Source organism: Meleagris gallopavo, chromosome 4 (genome assembly GCF_905368555.1).
Source record: "Meleagris gallopavo chromosome 4, MGAL_WU_HG_1.1, whole genome shotgun sequence".
Taxonomy (NCBI): Eukaryota; Metazoa; Chordata; class Aves; order Galliformes; family Phasianidae; genus Meleagris; species Meleagris gallopavo.
The window spans coordinates 17,005,456-17,026,302 of NC_139407.1; the positions used below are offsets into that span (position 1 = coordinate 17,005,456).

General features: G+C 38.7%; 1 protein-coding gene across 3 annotated transcripts in view; it reads left to right on the forward strand.

Annotated features, from left to right (window-relative positions):
• Positions 1–20,847, forward strand: part of GRID2 (glutamate ionotropic receptor delta type subunit 2) — a 690,924-nt gene that overhangs the window by 625,547 nt on the left and 44,530 nt on the right. For all 3 annotated transcript variants that reach the window (XR_014882859.1, XM_085222277.1, XM_085222276.1), the window contains exon 14: positions 3,160–3,326. Coding sequence is in view for 2 of the 3 variants with exons in the window: in XM_085222277.1 (XP_085078403.1) it covers positions 3,160–3,326 (167 nt within the window). In the remaining variant the exon portion in view is untranslated. The remainder of the gene's footprint in view (positions 1–3,159; positions 3,327–20,847) is intronic.

Here is a 20,847-nt window from a genome sequence, read left to right on the forward strand (position 1 = left end):
GGACTTTTGTTCTGAAGTTCCCTTCTCCTTTCTCCTTAAGCACTGTGGCTTTTTTCAATCTATAGCTTCCCATTCTCTGTAGGTGCAAATCTGAAAACTATCAAGATGTGCTTTACTCCAGCAAAACTTTATTCTTAGATCTTTGGTTTGAATTTTGAGCAGTCCTGAGTGAAGCCAGGATTTGTAGTCAGTGGTCCTTCTGGGTCCTTTCCGTTTCCGGATATTTCTATTATTCTATGGTCTTACACTAAAACAAGTCTGAATCTGTGTGAAATATCTATGGACAGACAGTTAATCTGTGAATCTCAGAAATATATGCTAAAAATGGAATTAAATTCCTCCTGAGCTGATAGATCATTCCGATTCTTAGCAAGACAAGATTTTATTCTCATACAAAAAAATACGATTTGGAGAGAGTTCAAAAGTAGTGGTACTGGTAATGGGAGGTCTGAAATAATAGATTTGCAAGAGAAGATGAAAGAAAACTCGATTAGTATCCTTCAGCTAAAATAAGTAGCAGAAAAGCTGATTGATAATTGAAAATTGTCAGCCCCAGAATTGAGTATTTCGAATTACACGAGGAAAAAGAACTCAGAATGACCAAAGAACATTATTAAAAAAAATAAATAAATAGTAAAACTAAATGTATGGAATAGCAATAAAATCTGTTAGCCTAAGGGACAGTTCCATAAAGAGAACAATTGTAAGCACAACAATTTCAACTTAGATTTACTTCCTGGGTTTGAATTACGTAGATTTGTAAATGAGTAGGGCAAAAACTCTAGGAGTGTATTTTATTGCATGAAGCAATCGTGTGTTGAAGGTTGATGATTGGGATGATGCCATCTGGCTGTTCAATCTCCCTTTCCTGCCTCCTGCACATTAACTGAGACTCACTGTGATCTTATCAGTGAGAAATAATGTCTTTGCAGGACCCTGAACAGTGATATTATTAGATCCACACTAAGGATATATATACTACTTCATCACAGATATTATTGACAGTAAGTGCTTTTACCACTTTTATATATTCTCACTGTGAGTTGTTTTACAGAAAGGCATCAAAATCAAGAGAATTCTTCATGACCACCTGAGCAGCTGATAAGTTTCTTCACAAGCAATTAAGTGAATTCACTGCCACAGGGTGTTAAAAGGGTGAGGTAGGACCAAAGCATGATCTAACATAGCCTTCAAAAAAGAGCCCCAAAGATTATTTCCTTTATGTAAAACCACTTGTCTATTTGAACCCCGGTTTTATTTCTTTCTTTTTTGTATGTGTTGTTTTTGTTGGAAAGTTCGTCCGATCCTTTTCAGGATCTATTTACACCATTCTGATTTTTTTCTGCTTTTGCCTCCTCCTCTCCTCTTTTGCTACCTACACACCATGATTCTTTGGCCTTTCAGGCCAAGTAATTATCCTTTCTAATGCTCCCCAAAAGCACTTTTTTTCTCAGTCACTCTATTTCTTAGCTAAATAGTGTGTTTAAGAAGAGTAAGTACAGAGGAAATACATTGGCACAAAATTGAGCTAGTAGACGCTTTGCAAATTGTGGTGCCTCAAGGATAAGAATGCAAGTTGTATTGTTAACAGTGAGTTCATTTGTATCCTTTATTCCCTGGTTATTTAGACTTAAACCTCCAGTGAGAGACAAAAAAGCATTTTTGACCATTTTCAGAGCATGCAAATAAAAAGTGTTCTGTCCTGCATTTGTGTATGTGTATGTATTTTGAGAATAATTCTTAACGTTCTACCAATCATTCAGAGCCCGCAGATAATACTCTGCTCCCTTTCTGCCCCAGTATTTACATGTGTACCCCCACTACAATGTCTACAAATGCAAATAGGAAGTATTCCCTTACCAGGCCTGCAGTGCCTAATTCAGATTGATTATGCATGAAAAGGAATGTGTCCCAAATGCAGTAGTTTCTTGTGCACTACATCTTGTGAGCAAGCAGCCAGTTTGGCTTGCTTCAGTAACTTTTATGTGTAAACAGTCTTTAAAAACATAATCTACACTGTCAAAGCCTAATCTAAATGATGTACTGACATTGCTTATCTTGATATGCTGACTTGGTTTTGAATTCTCTTTGGATTGCTTGGCCCCAGATGGCCTTTTCGTGTTTTGTTTACTTTTCACTTAGCTGTCACATATTTATTCCCATTAGATGTACAAAGTCAACGGGTTCAGTATAGCTGGCTAATATGGCATGGGGAAAACACTGAGTGAAGCCAGGCAGATGGGCAGGAGGAAAGCAAAGTAATTCTTCAGCTCTAATGTAGAGACCAGCGAAGCAGGAAACTGGTAAATGATCTGGAACAGGATATAGAGGGGTGGGCTTTTTAGAAAAAACTGTTTTGACTGGAAAGTGAAAATCCATTGAAATAGGGACAGGTTTGTTTAGATGGCATGCCTGTTTTTGAAAGCTTTTTTCTGGATACGTTCTAAAATTTTGTGTACGTTCCGTGTATTATTAAAAAAAAGATTTGTCTCAAATGTAGTGGTTATCAAAATATAATTTCAAAAGCTTAGAGAGATAAGGAGTTGTTTGGTATTTATCTTAATCAAACAGAATGACTTACTTGTTCTTGCTATACAAAATTGTTTGGAGATATGTAAAATCTTTTATGTTGGCTCTAGCTTTGAGGGGAGGAAAATAAAAACAGGAAAAAAAACCTTAGTTGATATTATCTTGGCCACAATCATGCACACAGACCAAAAGACAAATGAGTGCTTATGCCATCTACAGCATCTTGAAACATGACTGAAATGTGCACCACCCTGAACTGTGCTCTTCCATCTGGATACCCACGCATACTCTCCCATATTTCGCCCAGTACAAATACCTGTCTTCCCTCTAAGTGGTTGTTTTAATGGTTCAAAGGAAAAACTCGGTGCAAGATTTGGGGTGGAATGTGACACTGATGGAGGAAGCCTGATGTTTTCTCTTGTTCCCTGAGCAAGGAAAGTAGAAGTTTCCTGCACGGTACTATTTCATTGATAGCGTGTTGCTCTCTAATCACATTTCTTCTGTTTTTGTTGAGCTGCTCAACCAAAGCACCACGTGGTACTGTGCCGAAACTGCCACCATTTTACAGTGCAGTGGCCTCCCTTTGGACTTGACAGCCCATCATCTAAAATCTTGCTCTGTTTACTGCAGGTGAAACATGGGAACTATGCCTTTGTATGGGATGCAGCGGTGCTGGAGTATGTGGCTATCAATGATGGAGACTGCTCTTTTTACACGGTCGGGAACACTGTTGCGGACAGAGGATATGGAATTGCACTGCAGCATGGCAGTCCCTACCGAGATGTCTTCTCACAAAGGTAAGGACTTAGAGGAGAAACAGGTCCTAAGAGAAGGTCTTTCTTCTAAGAACTACTTACCTTTCTTTTAATTTAATTTTCTGTGACAGGAAAGGATTTTTTACTGCATAGACATTCACTTTTTCAGAGATACAAGATTGTTCACTTTCCTATAAACTTCCATAAATATACTTCATATTGCTTTTATTTGGGTTGCTCTTGTTTCTCTTGGAAAACATTAATGAGATAGGCTAAATTTCATCAGCTGGAAAATGAGAAAAGAGTTGACGCATTTGTTTTAGATGAACAATAATTTAACTCTTCCTATTACAAAAGCCTTTTCTTAAGTAGAATAAGGTAAACTTGGGTGCTAATAGGAAAACTGAAAGGGATGAACAGAGATATCTGATATTTCAGTGAAAAGACCTGCGTTAGAACCCAGAAGCTTGGATGCTGATCTCAATACTAATGAGTGTCATGGGCTACAAAAAAAAGAGATCTTTATACATATCGTGTTGCCACTAGATTCCAAAATACTAAATTAATTGTATGTATTGTGCCTTTGCAATATTCATGCTTCATTCCACTATTGCTTCCTAAATCGTTGAATGGTGTGGGATGGAAAGGACCTTAAAAATGATCTATTTCCAACCTCCCTGCTATAGGCAGGGACACTCCTATAGACCAGGTTGCTCAAAGCCCCATCCAGCCTGGCCTTGAATGCTTCCAGGGAAGAGGCATCCACAACCTCACTGGGAAACTTGTTCCAGCGTCTCACCACTCTCACAGTAAAGAATTTCCTGATTTCTAGTCTAAATCTACCCTCTTCCAGTTTAAAATACTTGATCCTCATTCTGTCTCTACCTGCTTTCCTAAAAAGTCCCTCCCCAGCTTTCCTGTAGGCCCCCTTCAGGTACTGGGAGGTCTCTATAAGGTCCCCTTGGAGCCTTCTCTGCTTCATGGTTAAAGAGCCCCAACTCTCTCAGCCTGTCCTCATAGGGGAGGTGCTCCAGCCTTCTGATTGCCTTTGTGGCCCTCCTCTGGACCTGCTCCCCCAGCTCTTTGTGTTGGTGGCTCCAGAACTGGATGCAGTATTAGGATATGTGTGAAATGTAGAAAATGACCAGACTTTATTTAGAAAAATTTCTGTGCTCTAACTATGAGGAGAAGTTGTGGGTTAATCTCATGATCATTTTTCATTTTGGACCTATTCTTTTAACCCAGTTTCTATTGGTTTGCACTAGATGCGTGTAACAAAATTTTACAGTTGCTGGATGTGATGGAATTAGTATTGTTGAACCCTTGTGTCATACTGATGAGATTCATTCAGGCTCTTGCCTTTGCTTTCAGTCTGCCTTCCATAGAACAGGAAAAGGTAATCAATGTGTAACAGTATGAAGATTCAGAGAAATCAGCCTGCTCACACACACTGCATGAACAGGGGAAGCTTAAATTCTTTAAATTCTGTTCTATTTTGGGAATGATTTGGCTGATTTTTTTTTGCTGATGTAGGAACTCGTATAATACAGCAGATCACTAGATCAACAGTAAGTTTAATTCAATTACATATGTATGTGCTTTATGTATGCTAATTAGCATTAAAGGCAATTATCTACTGAATATTTTAATATCCTGTCCATGACCAGGCTGAGTCTATTAAATGTCTGTTGTATTCAGGTTTTCCAGGCAAAACAAAGTTGCAAAATTTATTCCTGTAGTCATCCAGCTGCCAGAGTTCTCAGGTGCTAGTCAAGGTATTTAGTCATATTCTTCAAAGGACCCATTTAACTTTCTGATTTACTGAGAAATATAGCGGACTTGCCAAGTAGCATGACTTGGCTCATACCCAGACAGCTGAGCTTTCCTTGTCCTCCTCACCATTGCTCTGCTAGTCAAGGTGGATATAACCAAACTGCCCCTTAGGAATGATTTCTGACATCATTTCTGGAGTTACTGTAGGTCTCAGTACACTGGGGAAATGGTCATTTCTGGTTCTGGTAAAAGATGATTTTCTGCATTGCAGTACTTAACATCTGGACAGACTGGCTTACAGCTTCTGATGCCTTTAGGAACTTCTGGATCATTAGTCTGTGCAGGCATGACATTTCCAAGTATAACTTCATTTCATAACAAAATTTCACTGTATTATATTTTGATGGTGTAGGAAAGCAGAAAGAAGCATAAAAATTTGCACATATATAGCTCTTTTTATCCAAGGATCTTTGAAGCAATACTTAAATATTACCATTTAATTCTTATGAAATATATGACAAAAGGGGACATAAATGAATTCCTAAGGCTGCATGATTTTCCCTGGTGGAATTGGGGATCTGCACTCTGACTTCCTCATTTTCACATTCCTGCTATATTTATGAGAGATCAGGTGGTTGAAGAAAGTGATAATTTGTGAGATCTCTGGCCACCAGAGGGTCTGGATAGATATGCAAAACTCAACACTGCTGAGAAAATAACTCATTGCATTATCAAGACTAATGGCTGAACAGAGAAATTGGAATTTGGTTGGAGTTAAACTGCCTACTGGAGAATTTAGAGAGCCTGAGATGTATGCTTTGCAAATGTCTGTGCTGCCTTTATATTTTTATTTCTGTATTATAAGAGCGTATTATATTGCATTTCTAATTATGTCCATAAATATAAATTTACAGTTTGAATCTGCGAAACACTATATGAGAAACAAACACATGGAAGAGAAAGCATGCTTACAAGGTAGCTTACAAGGGTGTCTTTTTTTTTTTTTTTTTTCTAAAACCTCTTCATTACAGTTCCTTATGATTACTTCCATGTGGTTTTCACAAATCATCCTTGCTTTTCTTCCTAATGAAAAGGCTGAACAACCTCCAGCTGATGCAACCTGCATGCTAAATAGAAAGGGAAATAGATTTCACTGGGTGGGATTAGCAAATGTTCACATGAATATTTCACATTCTTTAATGCAGTAGGGAACTGGTTTGAAATATATTGGCATTTCTCAATCTTTCCTCAAATAAATATATTTATGTGAAAATGCAGGGCTTCTCTTTTATGAAATTTCCTATAAACCTATAAGCTGCATAGAGTTAAATCCCTAAGGTGTAGCCATAGACGGTCTAGCAAGATTACAGGAGATTTTGATCTCAGACCAGGAAGCATGAGCATGAGTTTAAGGCTTTTAAATACCTTTTCTGAAGATTCAGGCCGTTCCCAGAGAAACAGGAAAGGAGATATAGATGTGTCAATACTCTCCCCTTCTCCCACAGGCTGCAGGGCATGAGTTGCTGTCATGATAGCACTGTGGTGAGGCGGAGACGTTTGGGATTTCCAAACATATGATATGTTTGGGATATCAGCTATGTCATTCTCTGGGGGACTGACAGATGCAAGCATAGAGGCTGCAGTGCCTGGAGCATGGTGATGACAGTACGCTTGTGTTTGTAATTTTACAGGTGTAAAGTGATGCCTCTAACCTTCAGAGAGAAGAGGGAGTGCTGCCATGTATTTGAACTAATGGAATTTAAACTCAGAATTTTAGTTACAAATGCAAGCTTGATGAAAATCTGTTTAGGGTTATTCCTTCTATCCTGAATGAAATCTAACATTTTAGGGGAGAACAAACCATTTCCAATGAGTAGAGTTATGTCATTCAAGATGCAGTATGAATATACTTTCAAAAAGCCTTTTTGTGGGTATGGCTTAGTATAACAAAAAGGTGGCTGCCTGAAAGGACTGCAAGGAAACTGATCTTTCAGACCTTTCTTTTCCATGTGCAGAAGGTCTCTTCCAGGCCATAACTACAATGTGAGTCACAGCAAGCAGTCTTACCGCAGAGTGAAGCTGCCCTTTTAATATCCTGGGATGGGGAGATGGCCCTCTGGGGTCCCACGCAGTTGCTGTGACCCTTCTACCTACTGCTGCCTCTGAAAACAGATTCTTCAAGTTCATCCATAGAACAGTGTGTGGCTGTAGCACTAGTAGTGTAGAGAATGCTGTAGGTAACATTTGAGTGAGGGACTTGTAGCATTCTGATGACTTCATTCATGTGTCAGAGACCTTATCAACTGCACCTGGCTGTGCTATTAGGCAGCCAGTTGATGTCTGTGAGTAGACTGATGTCCCCTTGTCTTTGTCACTAAGACTTCACCTTCTGAACACCAGCAGCCTTCATGCCCCACATCAGCTTTCTCTGTCTCTATTTTTTTTACAAAGTAACGACAGGGGCTTTAATAATACAAACTGTCAAATTCTGTAGGAGACTTTGAAGAGGATGTGTCATTTGGTTTGTGAGGAACAGTGTGCTGACACTAAATTTGACACCTGTTAAATTTTTACAGTCCAAAGCTCTAAAAATTCTAGTGACCTCTGGGAGGCATAAATATAATTGCAAGATCTTTCAGAGCAGTTCACAGCATGTCCCATGCTGCCTGCAGTGCAGGTGCAGTAGTTCAGGTGTGGTGCTGGGGGCTGGCTTCTGGAGGGATTGAGGAAGAAGCAATGGGGAAGCACTCAGATCCTGTTCCTGTCCCCTTTCCTCTGATGGAGAACGCTCTTGTTCTGCTGTCCTGGCAAGCACATTATGAGCAGAAGGAACACTAATTTCACACTCATAGGAAGCCAGACTTCACTTAAGTAACTCACAGCTGTCAAGACACAGTACCACTGAAAAATTAAGCCAGAGTTGTGCTACATTTCTTATATTCCTAGAGCATCCGTGTGTGTTCTGCCTCAATGACTTCACTTTTATTTAAAAGGAAGCAGTGACAGTAGGGGGGTGTGGGGCGGGGCAGGAAGGGGAAAGCAAAATTGCCCAGTAAAGGAGCCAGTAATGTGGCACTCAGCTCATTGTTGGTCAGCTGTTTCCCCAACCAACGCTGACCCTGGCTGAGTTCCCAGGCACCTGAAGTTGCTTTTGTGCCCAAAGGAGAAGCAGCAGCCACACATGTCCTGGTATTAATTTATTAGGGGTGGAGTATGCAGTGGCACATAGCATAACAGGCACAGCCACCATGTATCTTCTGCAGAACCTGCAGATTTAATTTGGCATAAATCACAAAGAGTCATAAAGAATTTGTGTTTCAGCTAAAGAAGTCAGACATTTCTTTCTGTTCGGGGGAAAAAGAAATGGAGATTTATAACAATTTCCCCACGACAAGCTCTAAGACACCTTACTAGCAACAAGCTGTTGCATTTTCAGATGTCCAAAACTCTGGAGGTGAGGAGGAGAGCTACTGTGCACAGTTTGACTTCCCTTTCACAAATCATTAGGAATATGCTTTAAATAAAAAGTATGGATTTTTTTTTTTTTTTTGTCCTTTTTTATCTCATCAGCAAAACTCTGAGGTTTAGAAAGTTCCTGCCCTGAGTCATAAATATGTGTTCATCCTGCCTCCTTGCTATTAATTCTCCCTGCTCAGGTTTTCACTCTATGTCTTGGAGGTCACTGATGTCCAAAGACTATAGTGCAGGGAAAACTGCTTCCTTCCCAAGTACCTTCATTTCTTTTTTTTTTTTTGAGATCTTGGGGCTATGTACTCCTTTAAGGAAACTGCTCCCCCACTTATATTTTCAATGAAAATCCAAGTGAATGTCTCTTACCTTCTCATTTATCCTTTTGTCAGATAGGGGGAAATTAACCCTCCTAACCTTCCAGAAGGCTGCCATAATGATCTAAGTTAATTTTTCATAGTTAAATACAAAGATCATCTCAAGAACAGTAGATGCCTGAGTAAAAGCTCAGGTTTGCTTTGCCGCGATTTGCTTAGAATTGTAATGCTGTTCTGTGCTGGACTTTGAAAAATACAGTAGAGAAGCTAGTAAAACTCCTTCTCCACTTTTTTTCTTGTAGAAAACTGGGAGAATTATTGGCGTTGAAGCAAACCCTGTATTTAAATGGAAATATTGAGCTCTTTGAACCAGACCTTAGATCATGTTCATGGTCTAGAACAAGTTCATGTAGACAAGTTCATGTACCTGAAATTACAATGGAGGGAAAAATGAAAGTTTGTTCCAGATGTCAGAGCAATTTGACGTAAGAATCCAATATTAATTAACTCATATATTGTCACTGTTAAGTAAAGAGTTAACATCAAGGTAGGACATAGTAAAAGGTTAGTTTTGATGATAAGCAGGGTGTAAAGTAATAACACCTCTAGTAACACACCAATGTAATACATATTTAACAGTCATAAAAAATAACACATTCCTTTCTAATTTTGTAACTGTACACGAGGCTTGTAGGAGTGAAACTAGAAATTGCATCAGATCCTAGGCCTCAAAATACATCCACCTTCCTTGTTCCTGACCCACTTCCTCTGAGATTAACTGCAATTGGCCTCCATGCCTTGAAGGTTTCATGTCCACGATAAATTCATTATTAGAAACTGAGAGAGACAGAAACACAGACTTTAGCAACTTTTTAATATGCTGTAATACTAACTGATGGGGTGAGTTAAAAGATTCTGCAGTAAGTCTGAAATTTATAGCATGCACATAATGGAAAATGTATTAATGAAAATATGTAACAGCAGCCAGCAGATTAGTGAGCTTTTAAAATATACTGTAATATTAATTGATGAGGGTAAGTTAAAGGATGCACAAGTAGCAGCACTCAGTAGCTTGAGGAAGAAAGACATAAGGGAAAATCATTACATCTTGTTGCATTCATTCAGCATTGAGTTATGAAAAACTAGAGAACTGCTCATCTGCTTTTTTGTGGGATGGCACTCCTGTATCTGATGTATGTGAAGGAGTTGCTGCTCACTGTAAACAAGGTGCTGTTTAGAAAAAAAAAGAAAAAGAAAAAAAAAAAAAGGCACCTTCTTACTTACCTTGCTACTGTTTGCTTTCAGAAAGGGCACTGCTTTTGAAGTTTTAGAAAAGCAATCCAGGTAAGGTGTTTACAAATCCCTCATTACTATCCCTGATCTATTCCAATGAAAACATTATTAAAATGTATTAAAATTCCCAGTAGATACCACTTTGCAAGATATTTCTTAAAAAACTTTATAGCTTTAAGCACCTCATCTCCGTTTGTAAAATGACCAGATATTGCCTAAAGAGGTGAGTGCTGACAATCAGTGGTAGAAGCATTGATCATCAAACTATATGGAAGTAACATTTATTGTAAGCTAAGTTGCTCATGTGTTTTAAAATTTTATAGAATGAGTGCATGGCTGCAGAATTTGAAACAGCTTAGTTATAAATCTGATGACAGTAAAGCTAAAAGAAGTCTCAGCAAGTGGCTTCCCTCTGAGACCTTTCCATTTTATGAATCTCTAATGAAGAGATTATGCATGTGGTTAACACGCACTTTACTGGGATACTTCTCAGTTTTTGTGGCCACCTTCTCTTGTACTCATGTCTATCAGCCTTGAGGGGAGCAGGTATAACTGCTCCCTCCAATACAACTGGACAACTGGCTTGCCTGCAAATGCCAGGAAGGTGGAAGGTGAGTGCAGAGCTTCTCCAGCATATAGGAGGGCTCCAACTGAGCAGCAGTCTGGTTTACAGCACCAGAAATAAAGCCTTACTCTCCCACTCCTACAGCAGCACTGTCTGCCAAAGGTTGTTACTTCTTGACCTAAGTTGCATGTAGCGCTGGTCAGCCAATTTCAGATAAAATGAGCAAGAGAAGGAAAATGGTAAAGAATAATAGATCTTTCCTAACCCATTTTGTTAGTCTGAATGGTAACTGACCTTTAGCTAGACCATAAAGCTAGTCTTCGGCTGGCCCTGCTTTCCAGATAAAAATGAAAGTTTTTTGCCTGAAAATAAAGCCTGTTTTCAAAGCTGAAATGTGCTTTGGTAAATAATGAACTTGATGCTGTGACAATTTGAGAATTTATGCATACCTAAACTGGAAATTTTATTTCTGGAGTGTACGGCCAAGGAAGAGCAGCTACTCACACGTTATGAGGGTGAAAAAAGGGCACTTTCCTTAGTACTTAGTACCGTGCACGAAGGAAGGTGAAGCTCGTGTTGGGAAGACTTTGTTTTCTGTAGCCCTGAAGAAAAGATGTCCTGGGGATGAGGTTTGAAGGAGCTCCATCCACATTCAGAGAAGACTTGGCAGTGGTAAGGAGGACTGTGGTCATTGACCTGGACCAGGTTAGCCCAAAATAAATCATGGACTTGATCCTAGTTGTCATAGATCTGATTACTTTTATAAAAGCCAAGTGTTTTTCAGAGCCACATTTTGTACTTAAAAGTGACTTCATTCTACTTTATAGCTAAGTGCAAATAGAAAATAATGATGATATGGCCAAAGAAAAACTGTGCTTGCCACTTTATTCATAAAACACTTTGTAGAGTGTATTTAGCAATTTGCCACTGTACCCACCTACATGTAGAGCTTTTACTGCAGGGCTCTGACACTGTATTTAGTTCATACTTAGTTCAACTAAAACTTTCCATTTGTATGCATTTATTCTGCTTTGTACATTATGTTATCAGTCACTTTCAATATTTCCAAGTCACAGCAGTCATTTTCTGACACATTTGTCAGAATGAACTGCCTTGATTGCTGTTATTACAGTCTGCAGTTCCTGAGTAAGGGAAAAGTCTTATGCAGAGCCAGAACAATGAAATTGCTCAATAAAACAACATATTAAATGGAATAAAATTAGACTAAATAGGAGCTTTAAATGACCAACCAGAAAAAAAAAAAGAGAGAGAGCAGTGCAAGGCAGGTTTTAGAATTCCACACAACAAAATTAATCAGGAAATATCTAATTTTTTTAAGTTGATATTCAAGGAATTGGAAATGGCTCTTTTCTGCTGCCTGGTAGTGAGTCAGTAAAGTACGTCTTACTTTGACTTCCTGTTAATCAAATGTTGTATTGTATTCCTCTAATGATCACTCTCAACAGAAGGATTTTAATAATCAGTCCATTACAGTCCTGGCACAGTATAATGAGGGGCGCTGCCCTAGCCCAAGAGAGTGCTTACACTCCTGATTAACTTCAAGTCCAAGTGGTAGTAATTTATCATGGCACATGAGCACATCTCTCCCTCGCATGTGCTTAACGCATGCAGGGGCTTTGACAATTGAATCTAAAGGCCCTTTCAGTTTAGGACCTTGGGGGAAGCACAGTCATCTGGAGAGGTAATTATCCTTTTGTGCTTATTGTAATTAGAAAATATATATTTTTGCATTATATTTACTACTATTGTCCACTACTATTGTATTAAGAGGATAAAAGGAAGCAGACTTCCAAAGCAGTGAAGAAGAGCTTCCCCGGCATTGCCTTTCTGTTGTAGATATTACAAGTGCCCTCATTAAGGCAGAGAGGTTTCAAACATAAAAGGGGAAATAACTGCACTGGCTTTAGTACTGTAGGTGGAGCTCCTAAATATGCTCAGAAAGATCATCTGTCTCTAAAGAGATCTGGCTCTTACAGAAAGCCCAGGGGACAGACAAACTGATTTAAAAAAAAAAAAGGCAATAATTCTGTTACAGTAATATTTGCAGAGAAAAGTAGCAGAATTCTTAAGAGGGATTTGCAGCTTTGAGAGCAGGGATTAGGAGTTCCTGACCCAGGCCTGAATTTTCTTGGCTTTGCATGAGAGAAGGAGGTAGCGTGTGGAGCTGAGTCTTGAATTGGCTGAGAAGCTTGCCCTCTGACTTCTTGTATTGTTTGGCTGTACTAGTTTCCCTGGATTTAGGGTGACTTAATTAGCAAAGAATCTTCAGATCATGGAATTACAACAGATTTGTACTGCTTTAGTTGATGGGAGAATTTAATCCTATAAATATTTCTTTGGCATAATTTAGATGTAAGACTCAAGATTAGCATTCCTGTGAAACATGGACTTTACTTTCTTCCTCCCTTTTGCCTGTGAAATACTGTGCAAAGCTATAGAAAGGCATCAGCTTTGACAGCATGCTTACATACCATGCAGCAGTCAGGGTGTTCAAAAAACCATCAGGGTTCGCTCACAGCATCCAATTCCCCTCCATTCTTCCACCATATACAAATCTGTAAAAAGAGTAAAATCCAAGGAAGTAAAGCAATTGGAAACGAAGCTTTGTTATATTTCAGAGGAAATGAAACTTTCTGTCATTCTTTATGTCCCTCTTACATTAGAAATATCTACAACACTTTTTTTTTTTTTTTTTTTTTTTTAATGTGGCAGTCATGCTCCCAGTTAAATATATGAGGCTTCAAGGAGCAGCGTATCTGAGCACCACAGTAACAGGGATGAAGGGATCCACCTACAGCTGAGAAGCCAGCACAGCATTTAATCTCCCTCCTGCCAGCTTGGTTTCAAATTGTCCATTGTCTTTTTCCTTTTCTTCTGCCCCAAGTGTTTTCTAACTGCAGTTTCAGTTAATGCTGACCCCTTTACGCAGGCTGTTAGAGTTGGGCAAAGGCAAGTTTTTGTCTGCAGGGTCCCTCAAAACTGGCAAGCTGTTGATGTTTGGGATTGGTTTGCAGTGAAGGAGAAAGGATTTTATTTTTTTCCAGTTTCTAGGAGGAAATGGCATGAGCCCTTTGTCTTTGTTCATTGGGCAGTTCATTGGGCTGAACTGTCATCATCTTTTGGCTTGTGTTTGAAATAAAGCCTGGAGAATAGGCTCTCACATGAAGACTTATATCCCAGGCTGGTAGGACTGGGAGCAGACCAAGCTGTTCTATTTTCAGCCTACAGCAGACTAAGATTTTTCCCACAGTACTACATTTTAGGTTCAGATTTGAAGATATTCTTGCTTGAACTTAGGGATGCTTGCTCAGAGATGCTTCCTGATCCCCACCGGCACTTCCATGCATACCAGCAACATTTGCCAAATTGTGTAAAAAGTAGAGATGCTAGCCCTTCATCTGGGCTGGGCAATTTTAAGTTCCTTGCTAAAATCCTTAAATCTTACAGCCCTTTAGATCACAAGCATACGTGTGGCAGATCCTTTGCAGCTAGAACTATCTTGGCTGAATACTAACAGCAATGGTGTGTAAATAGCACGGTATCTTTATTCAGCAGGAGAAATGCTGCAGGTCTTAATTGATTTATTGACCCGAATAAACAGAGTAGTTTATTCCTACCTGGAGATGCCTTCTTAAAGTTCAGTTTGTGGTGCTTATGAGTAAAACCTGATTTATTGGTCCTGGATATGACAATATACCCAGAGTGCTGCCTATGAACAAAGGTCATTTTCTCCTTAGACCTGATTCTGGGTTTCACAAGCTACTTCCTGTACTACAAATCTTAATGGAAACATTGCACCTGGGCAAGAAATGTCCTTATTTGTCTGCTGCTCTTTCCAGCAGCCTGCACTGCTTTCATTTGGGGCTCTAGTGGTTTTTGCCTTGAGCCATAGCGCTTTGACAGCAAGGTTGTAAGAAGCTTTCTTAGCAATATTTACTTTTCTACAGAATTGTTTCCTGGCTGGAGGCTCTTAACTTGAGGCCTTCTTTCAAAGAAATTTCAACTAATTTCTTAACTCAGTTTTAACATAACAAAGTAATACATAGCTGAAGGAAGAAATATGATATTATTTTTAACTCAAAGTTAGGAAAAAAAAATGATGAGATTATCAGGCAATTGCTCACAGCCCTGTCAGTCATAACTGCAACTTGTCATTTCTCCTATGTTTCCAGTCTTTTTCACAATAAGACTGTAGTTAGCTATATTAACTAATATTAGTGAGACATTTAGATGTCATTAGGAATCCTGAATCTGAAATCTTCATTAAAGTTGAAAGACAAAAACCTGTTATTTGTTAAGAAGACATAGAAAAGAATGCCTATAGTAATTTCAGAATCAGTAATGATAAAGCAAGGAAAGTCTGAATTAAGATGAGGTAAGGAATCAATTAGTTCATCCAGCCAAACATAAATCAGCTTTCTAATGATACCACACAGTGGTGTCATAACCTGTGGTTATGATTATGACATTTCCTTAATTATTAGAACGTGAATAGATAAAAACAAGTGTGTTTGTTTCTGTTCATTTATTTAAGATTCATGTTTGATTTTTGTCTTTGGATGGTTATTTAGTGGCAAAGATGGAAAGGTCAGTAAGCTGAAAGCTCAGAAAATTGAAAATGTGTGGGAGGAGACTGCTTAGCCCTGTTTTACTTTTCTGAAAATCTTCCTCTGACTTTTTCTACAGCTCTATGACATACTGAACCCTTTGTGTCACAGGATGTTTAACAAGGATTTGTAATGGCCTTTCTGGCCCCACTCTCTGTGAATCTGTTTTCATTTTTAAACCATTCTGCCATCGCCCTGCTGCCTTTCTCCTCCAAGTTTATGCTCTGCTCTTTGAAGCATTTTTCTGCCCTATTGAGGGCACTCTGATCACCTTTGCCAGCATATGTGAATGTTTCAGCCCAGAGCTTGGATAGCTCTGGAACAGCCAGGAATCCTCCAGATTGCTCATTGTCCATACCATGAACCCACAAGAAACTTCCCATGATCTATTCTGCTTCATTACACTGCTTATTGAATTTTGCTGCCGGTATTGTCTTTCATACTCTTGGGACCAGCATCAGTTGTCATGGCAATTATTTTCAGATGGTTGCAACTTGTGTGTTAGGAGGAGGGTAGGAAAACTGATGGCCAGAAGGAGGAGTAGCAGTTCAAAGAAGCAGAAAATATCAATTATTAATACTTCCCAGTGTCAGAAGCATTTTGGGATGTAGATCATTTAACTTCAATCCATGTTGTTTATCTTTCGTGTAAGCTCCCATTGAATATTATTGGTTTGTTCTTCAATAATCAAGACAACATCTAAAATGATTGATAAAATAAATGGTTTGTTGTTGTGAAGTTATTCTTCAAGTTGCTACAGCAGTCATATGCTGCATATGGCTTGCCCATTTTATAGTAGGAAAGAATTTAAGAAGGAGCCCTGAGGCAAGTTTAAAAAAATATGGACTCTCAGTAAGCATAGAATCATAGAATGGCTTGGTTTGGAAGGGACCTCAAAGATCATCTTGTTTCAACCACACTGCCATGGGCAGGATTGCCAATCACTAAATCAGGTACTAGATCAGGTTCTTAAGGTCTTTAGCACTTTAGTTTCTCTGTGATGCTTAGTTGAAGCTTCCCTAATGCTTCAGCAAAAAGAGGCTGCAGAAATGATGGCTGACTGTGATTTCAGGTCATCTGACCATGTTGCATTGTGGATGAGACCTGAAGGCAGACCATTCCATTTCAGTGCAATTGAATTTTGGGCCTGCCTAGTGACGCCTCTAGCGTGGATGGGATTGTTTCATACTTTGATGAAACTGCTTCATAGCCCTCTCAATTCAGATGAACCTAATAGGAAGAAATTCTGTCTCCGTAACATCCTAGTGCAAATTTCTTATTTTGCAGAGCATCTTAACGCAGAGATGTTTTGAATTATCTTAGGACAATATTTAGACAAAGAGGAGAAGAAGGATCCTTAACTTATTGATGGGCAAAAATCTGAGCAAGAGCTGCCTACTTCTCTGTCAAGAGCTGGCTTTCACTGGGGAGGGAAAAGAGGATCCTTTGCACACAGGTTGTCATATATGCATCTTGAGTTTGCTGCTGGCAGTCTCTGTCCTATGCCTGAGGAAGTTATTTTTCCATCTCATCTCTTAACCACAATGCCTTGGAAAACAGCAAAGGTTTTGCCATACACTTAGTAGCATTTTAAAACCTCTCAACACATAAGATATCAATATTGAACTTGTGCTGGAGATTTCATTTCCTGATGCTTCACTCTTTTGTAATCAACCCCTATAAGGGACAAAAAAAAAGGTCTCGTCATACTTATTTCACTAGCATCTCAAGGGAATAGAAGCTGGTTTCATGTCACAGTAGAGCTGACAGTTTTCTGATTTACGGTATTTAGTGGAAGTTGAAAGAGGATTAAAGCCTCACAATGCTGATCCATTGCAGAACATTGTATGTTCAATATGACAATAAAGTGGGAATTTTTCTTCTGTGGTTCTTACGTGTTTGGGATTGTTTCTGAGGCAATTGGATGCAAGGTGACAAGAGTCAATTTCAGAACCTTAGAAAATTTTTGCTTTGAGGACTTGAAAGCAAAGCCAAAAGGAAACTGATACTGTAATGATTCATTTGACATAGGAGGCTGAAACTTTCAGCAGTGTTGGAAGGCACTTTACTGTGACATGCTTGAATTTCACAGCCATGCTGATGATGTTTATCAAGGACTATCATCAGGAATAGGCACTGGAGAAAGAGGTTTGAGATTGCAGCTATTTAGAGGATTGATTAAGTGAGAGTTAATCTGATATTCCCTTTTGGAAACATACCAAGTGGGAGAAAAGGCAGTGCTTACCAGTATCATGCATTAGCACAGAATAGAGTGTAAAATCCTTACAGAAACAAGGGATGATCCCTGAACCATCTATCCATCCAAACACCTGAATCCATCTTTTATCTTCCTTTCCTGTAGAGCTCTGAAACAACTTTGCATTGCTTAGCCATTTATATTTTCACTTAAAATAATGTTTTAAGTAAGCTTGGTTGGTTTGTTTTAGCTCTGCAGTTCAAGATCTTTGTTTGTCTGATAAAAACAGAAGACCCAAGTGACAGAACTACAGACAATTTGCTTTATTGCTGTTCTATGACCATAGGAATCAAAGGGACCTGCTGGGTCATCGAATCCATTATCCTGCTGTGATAGACAAGCACACCATGTGGTTCCTTTTGCAGCTTCATCAAGCTCCATCTTTATTCCAGTCTGGAGGATTTTTAGTGCGCTTGAGTGTTCTCCTCTGGGAGTTTGTTCTAGTGTACTCCTCCTATTGAGAAACATTTCTTATCTTGTGTTGCTTCCAGAGCATTCTTTGTAAGTCCAGTCCAGATTTCTTCACAGCCAGTGTGTTACTGAATGCTTTCGTTCATGTTGTCTTTCCCTTCAACGTGCTTGTCTCTGTTTTTGTCTTCAGCCATCTTCAGTTTTGCTCCTTTTTTCCATGCACCTTAGAAGAGTTTTTTTGCTCTTGCAAGTGAGGTCTTTCTTCATCCCTATATCTCAAATCAGCACTGGTTCATTTATTGAAGGTCAGTAACAGCAGTTGTGCAGAGCGTATCAGATGAGATTGCAGCTGTACCTTCCTCAGTTTGAGTCAGAAATACCTTACTTGATGCATTATGGCGGAACATTTCTCTCTTTCACAATTTCATCACACTGGTAGTTCTTGCTCACTATTAAACCCAAACCATTGTTGTCCTCATTCACATAGAAACAATGAATTTCTACCTACTAAGGCATACTGTCCTTCCTTCTTCATCAGCTCTGGATTCTGACTCTCAACTCAGTAAACAGTTTTTACTGAAACCTTTACTGAAAGTTACAGAGAAATTCTCTTTGAATTCTGAGCTTGAATGATTAATAAATTAGGAAGACATCTTCAGACGGATGGCAAACTGATATCAGCATCTGTGAAAATCATAATTTTTAATTAATGATAATTATTATCGACAGTCCCATGTAGGCCTCCTGGAATGGATCTTTTTTATTTCTTTCTTTGTTGTTGTTTTGATCTGAAACTAGCCTTCAGTAGGAAAATCTCTGTCATCTATTTGAGTAGCAATGTAGCGATATCAATGCATTTGTGTAGGAAAAGGCCTGACATGAGTACATGACTGAAGTTGAAAAACTTTATTTTGTTATTCAAGTTTTCTAGTAGACATCTCGATTCCATTCACTCTTTTCACACCCACACTCATTCAGCATGAAGAGAATAGTAGTACAGAGGAAAATGCCATTATTGTAAGCTCCAGCTTGCATTTCTTTATTCCTTGCAAACCTGAAGAATAATAAAGGCAGATTGCATCAGAGATGTAGCTGATGATAATAATACAACATTTGGTCTCTCATTATTTATAGTAGTAGGACAATTACAGAACTTGTATTTTTCTATGGTGCCATTGAGATTTACAGCACTTTATTTCAAAAACTGTAGAACAGACCCAATGAATCTTTTTTCTTATAGTCAGAGGTAGTATTTGTGATTGCCACCAAGAGCCTGCTTTCTTGTAAGAGCAGTGAGATGAAAAACAAATTGCTTCCATGCTGTTCACCTGGGTCCCGAACCTTTTAGCAAAACTGGGCTTTGAGATTCCAGGAAAAGCCAAACTCTGGTGCGTTTCCCATGGATTGATATTTTGTTGCAAGCATTTTGCACTAGAACTACTGTTATCTCTTCTTGATAGATAAATTCTTTATGTTCTGTGATGGATTTTTACATGTTAAATAGCATAAAACACTGTTGTTATTTGACAAGTATGGGCTATTGGAAAGTATTAAGTGGAGTCAAAGACAGACTCTTCTCTAAACATTCTCTTCAGATTGACAGCTGCATGTTTTCATTTCAATACTTAGAAGTTTTCGGTGCGGATATGCTGCTGTCTTTGTGGGAGAGATTTGATCTGTGGTCATTGAGGCATAATTCATTTTTGGCTGGTACCAGTAAAAGTAATTGCAATGTCAGTTCTGTACCTGAGTTACTTATGATAGATATACTTCTGGATTAGGCAATCTGCACTCTGAAATAATGAGAAATGTCAGGTTCTGGTTAAAAAACGAGGAGTAAAATATCTCTGCAGGTTATTATCACTTTGAGGGATTGTGGTTCCTCTCCATTATTCCCTCCACTATTGTTGAATTGTCCAACTTAAGTGAGTAACAGCACATTCTTTCTAGAAACTGTTGGTGGGAGCCAAGGAAATAAAATGTAAGAGGGATGTATTATAGGAAGAATACCCGTATATAATAGCCATTGACAAAGTTGGAAGACAATAATAAGCAATCAAGTTCACCCACTTGTTATTTTGTTTTTCAAAAATCTGAGCAATACACACTGGCCATCCTAGTCTTACTAGAAAACAATTTTTTTTTTGCACAGTTCCTCCTAATACTGTTAGCGCAGCAGTATCACAGGCTAGATGCATTCTGCCTCCATTAAAACTCATAAAGCCGCCAATCTTTTGTAACCATGTACGATTAGCTGTAGAAAGAATTAGGTGCCTCACATTTTTACATTTGTAAAAAGAATAGTTGTGTTTTAATTTTCAAAATTCAGAGTTTTCCATATGTGCTGAAGATTTCTCTAATTTCTATCCTTTTTAAAAAAGAATACATTAGATCACTATTTTCTGGTCTGACTGGATAAAGGGCAGGGATCATTCAGAATTTTGCAAGTCTTTCTTGACCTATCTATAGTCTTTGACCAAGTCCCAGAGGATCAGTTTGCTGCAGCAAAGTTGTCAGTGCAGTTTGTTACTAAAGCAGCTTAGTATTGCTTGAGGTGGATACTTGCCTTTGACAGGCATTTCGTTACTGATAGAATCATGGAGTATTAATATGCCCAAATTTCATTTTCAGTTAGCAACATCCAGGTGTTGGTCATCTTAAAAATAGAACTTGCGTGTATGGCAGCCTGCCCAGAGAACATCATTTTGAAAAGAGCATCATTCTTTGGTTTGCTTGTTCCTTTCAGATGCCTTATTATTTGGCACAAGTCTATTCCACCATGCCAAACATCCCTTTTGTGGAGAAAAACAGTGGGATTCTGCAAGAATTCCCTTTTGGGAAATAAAAAAAA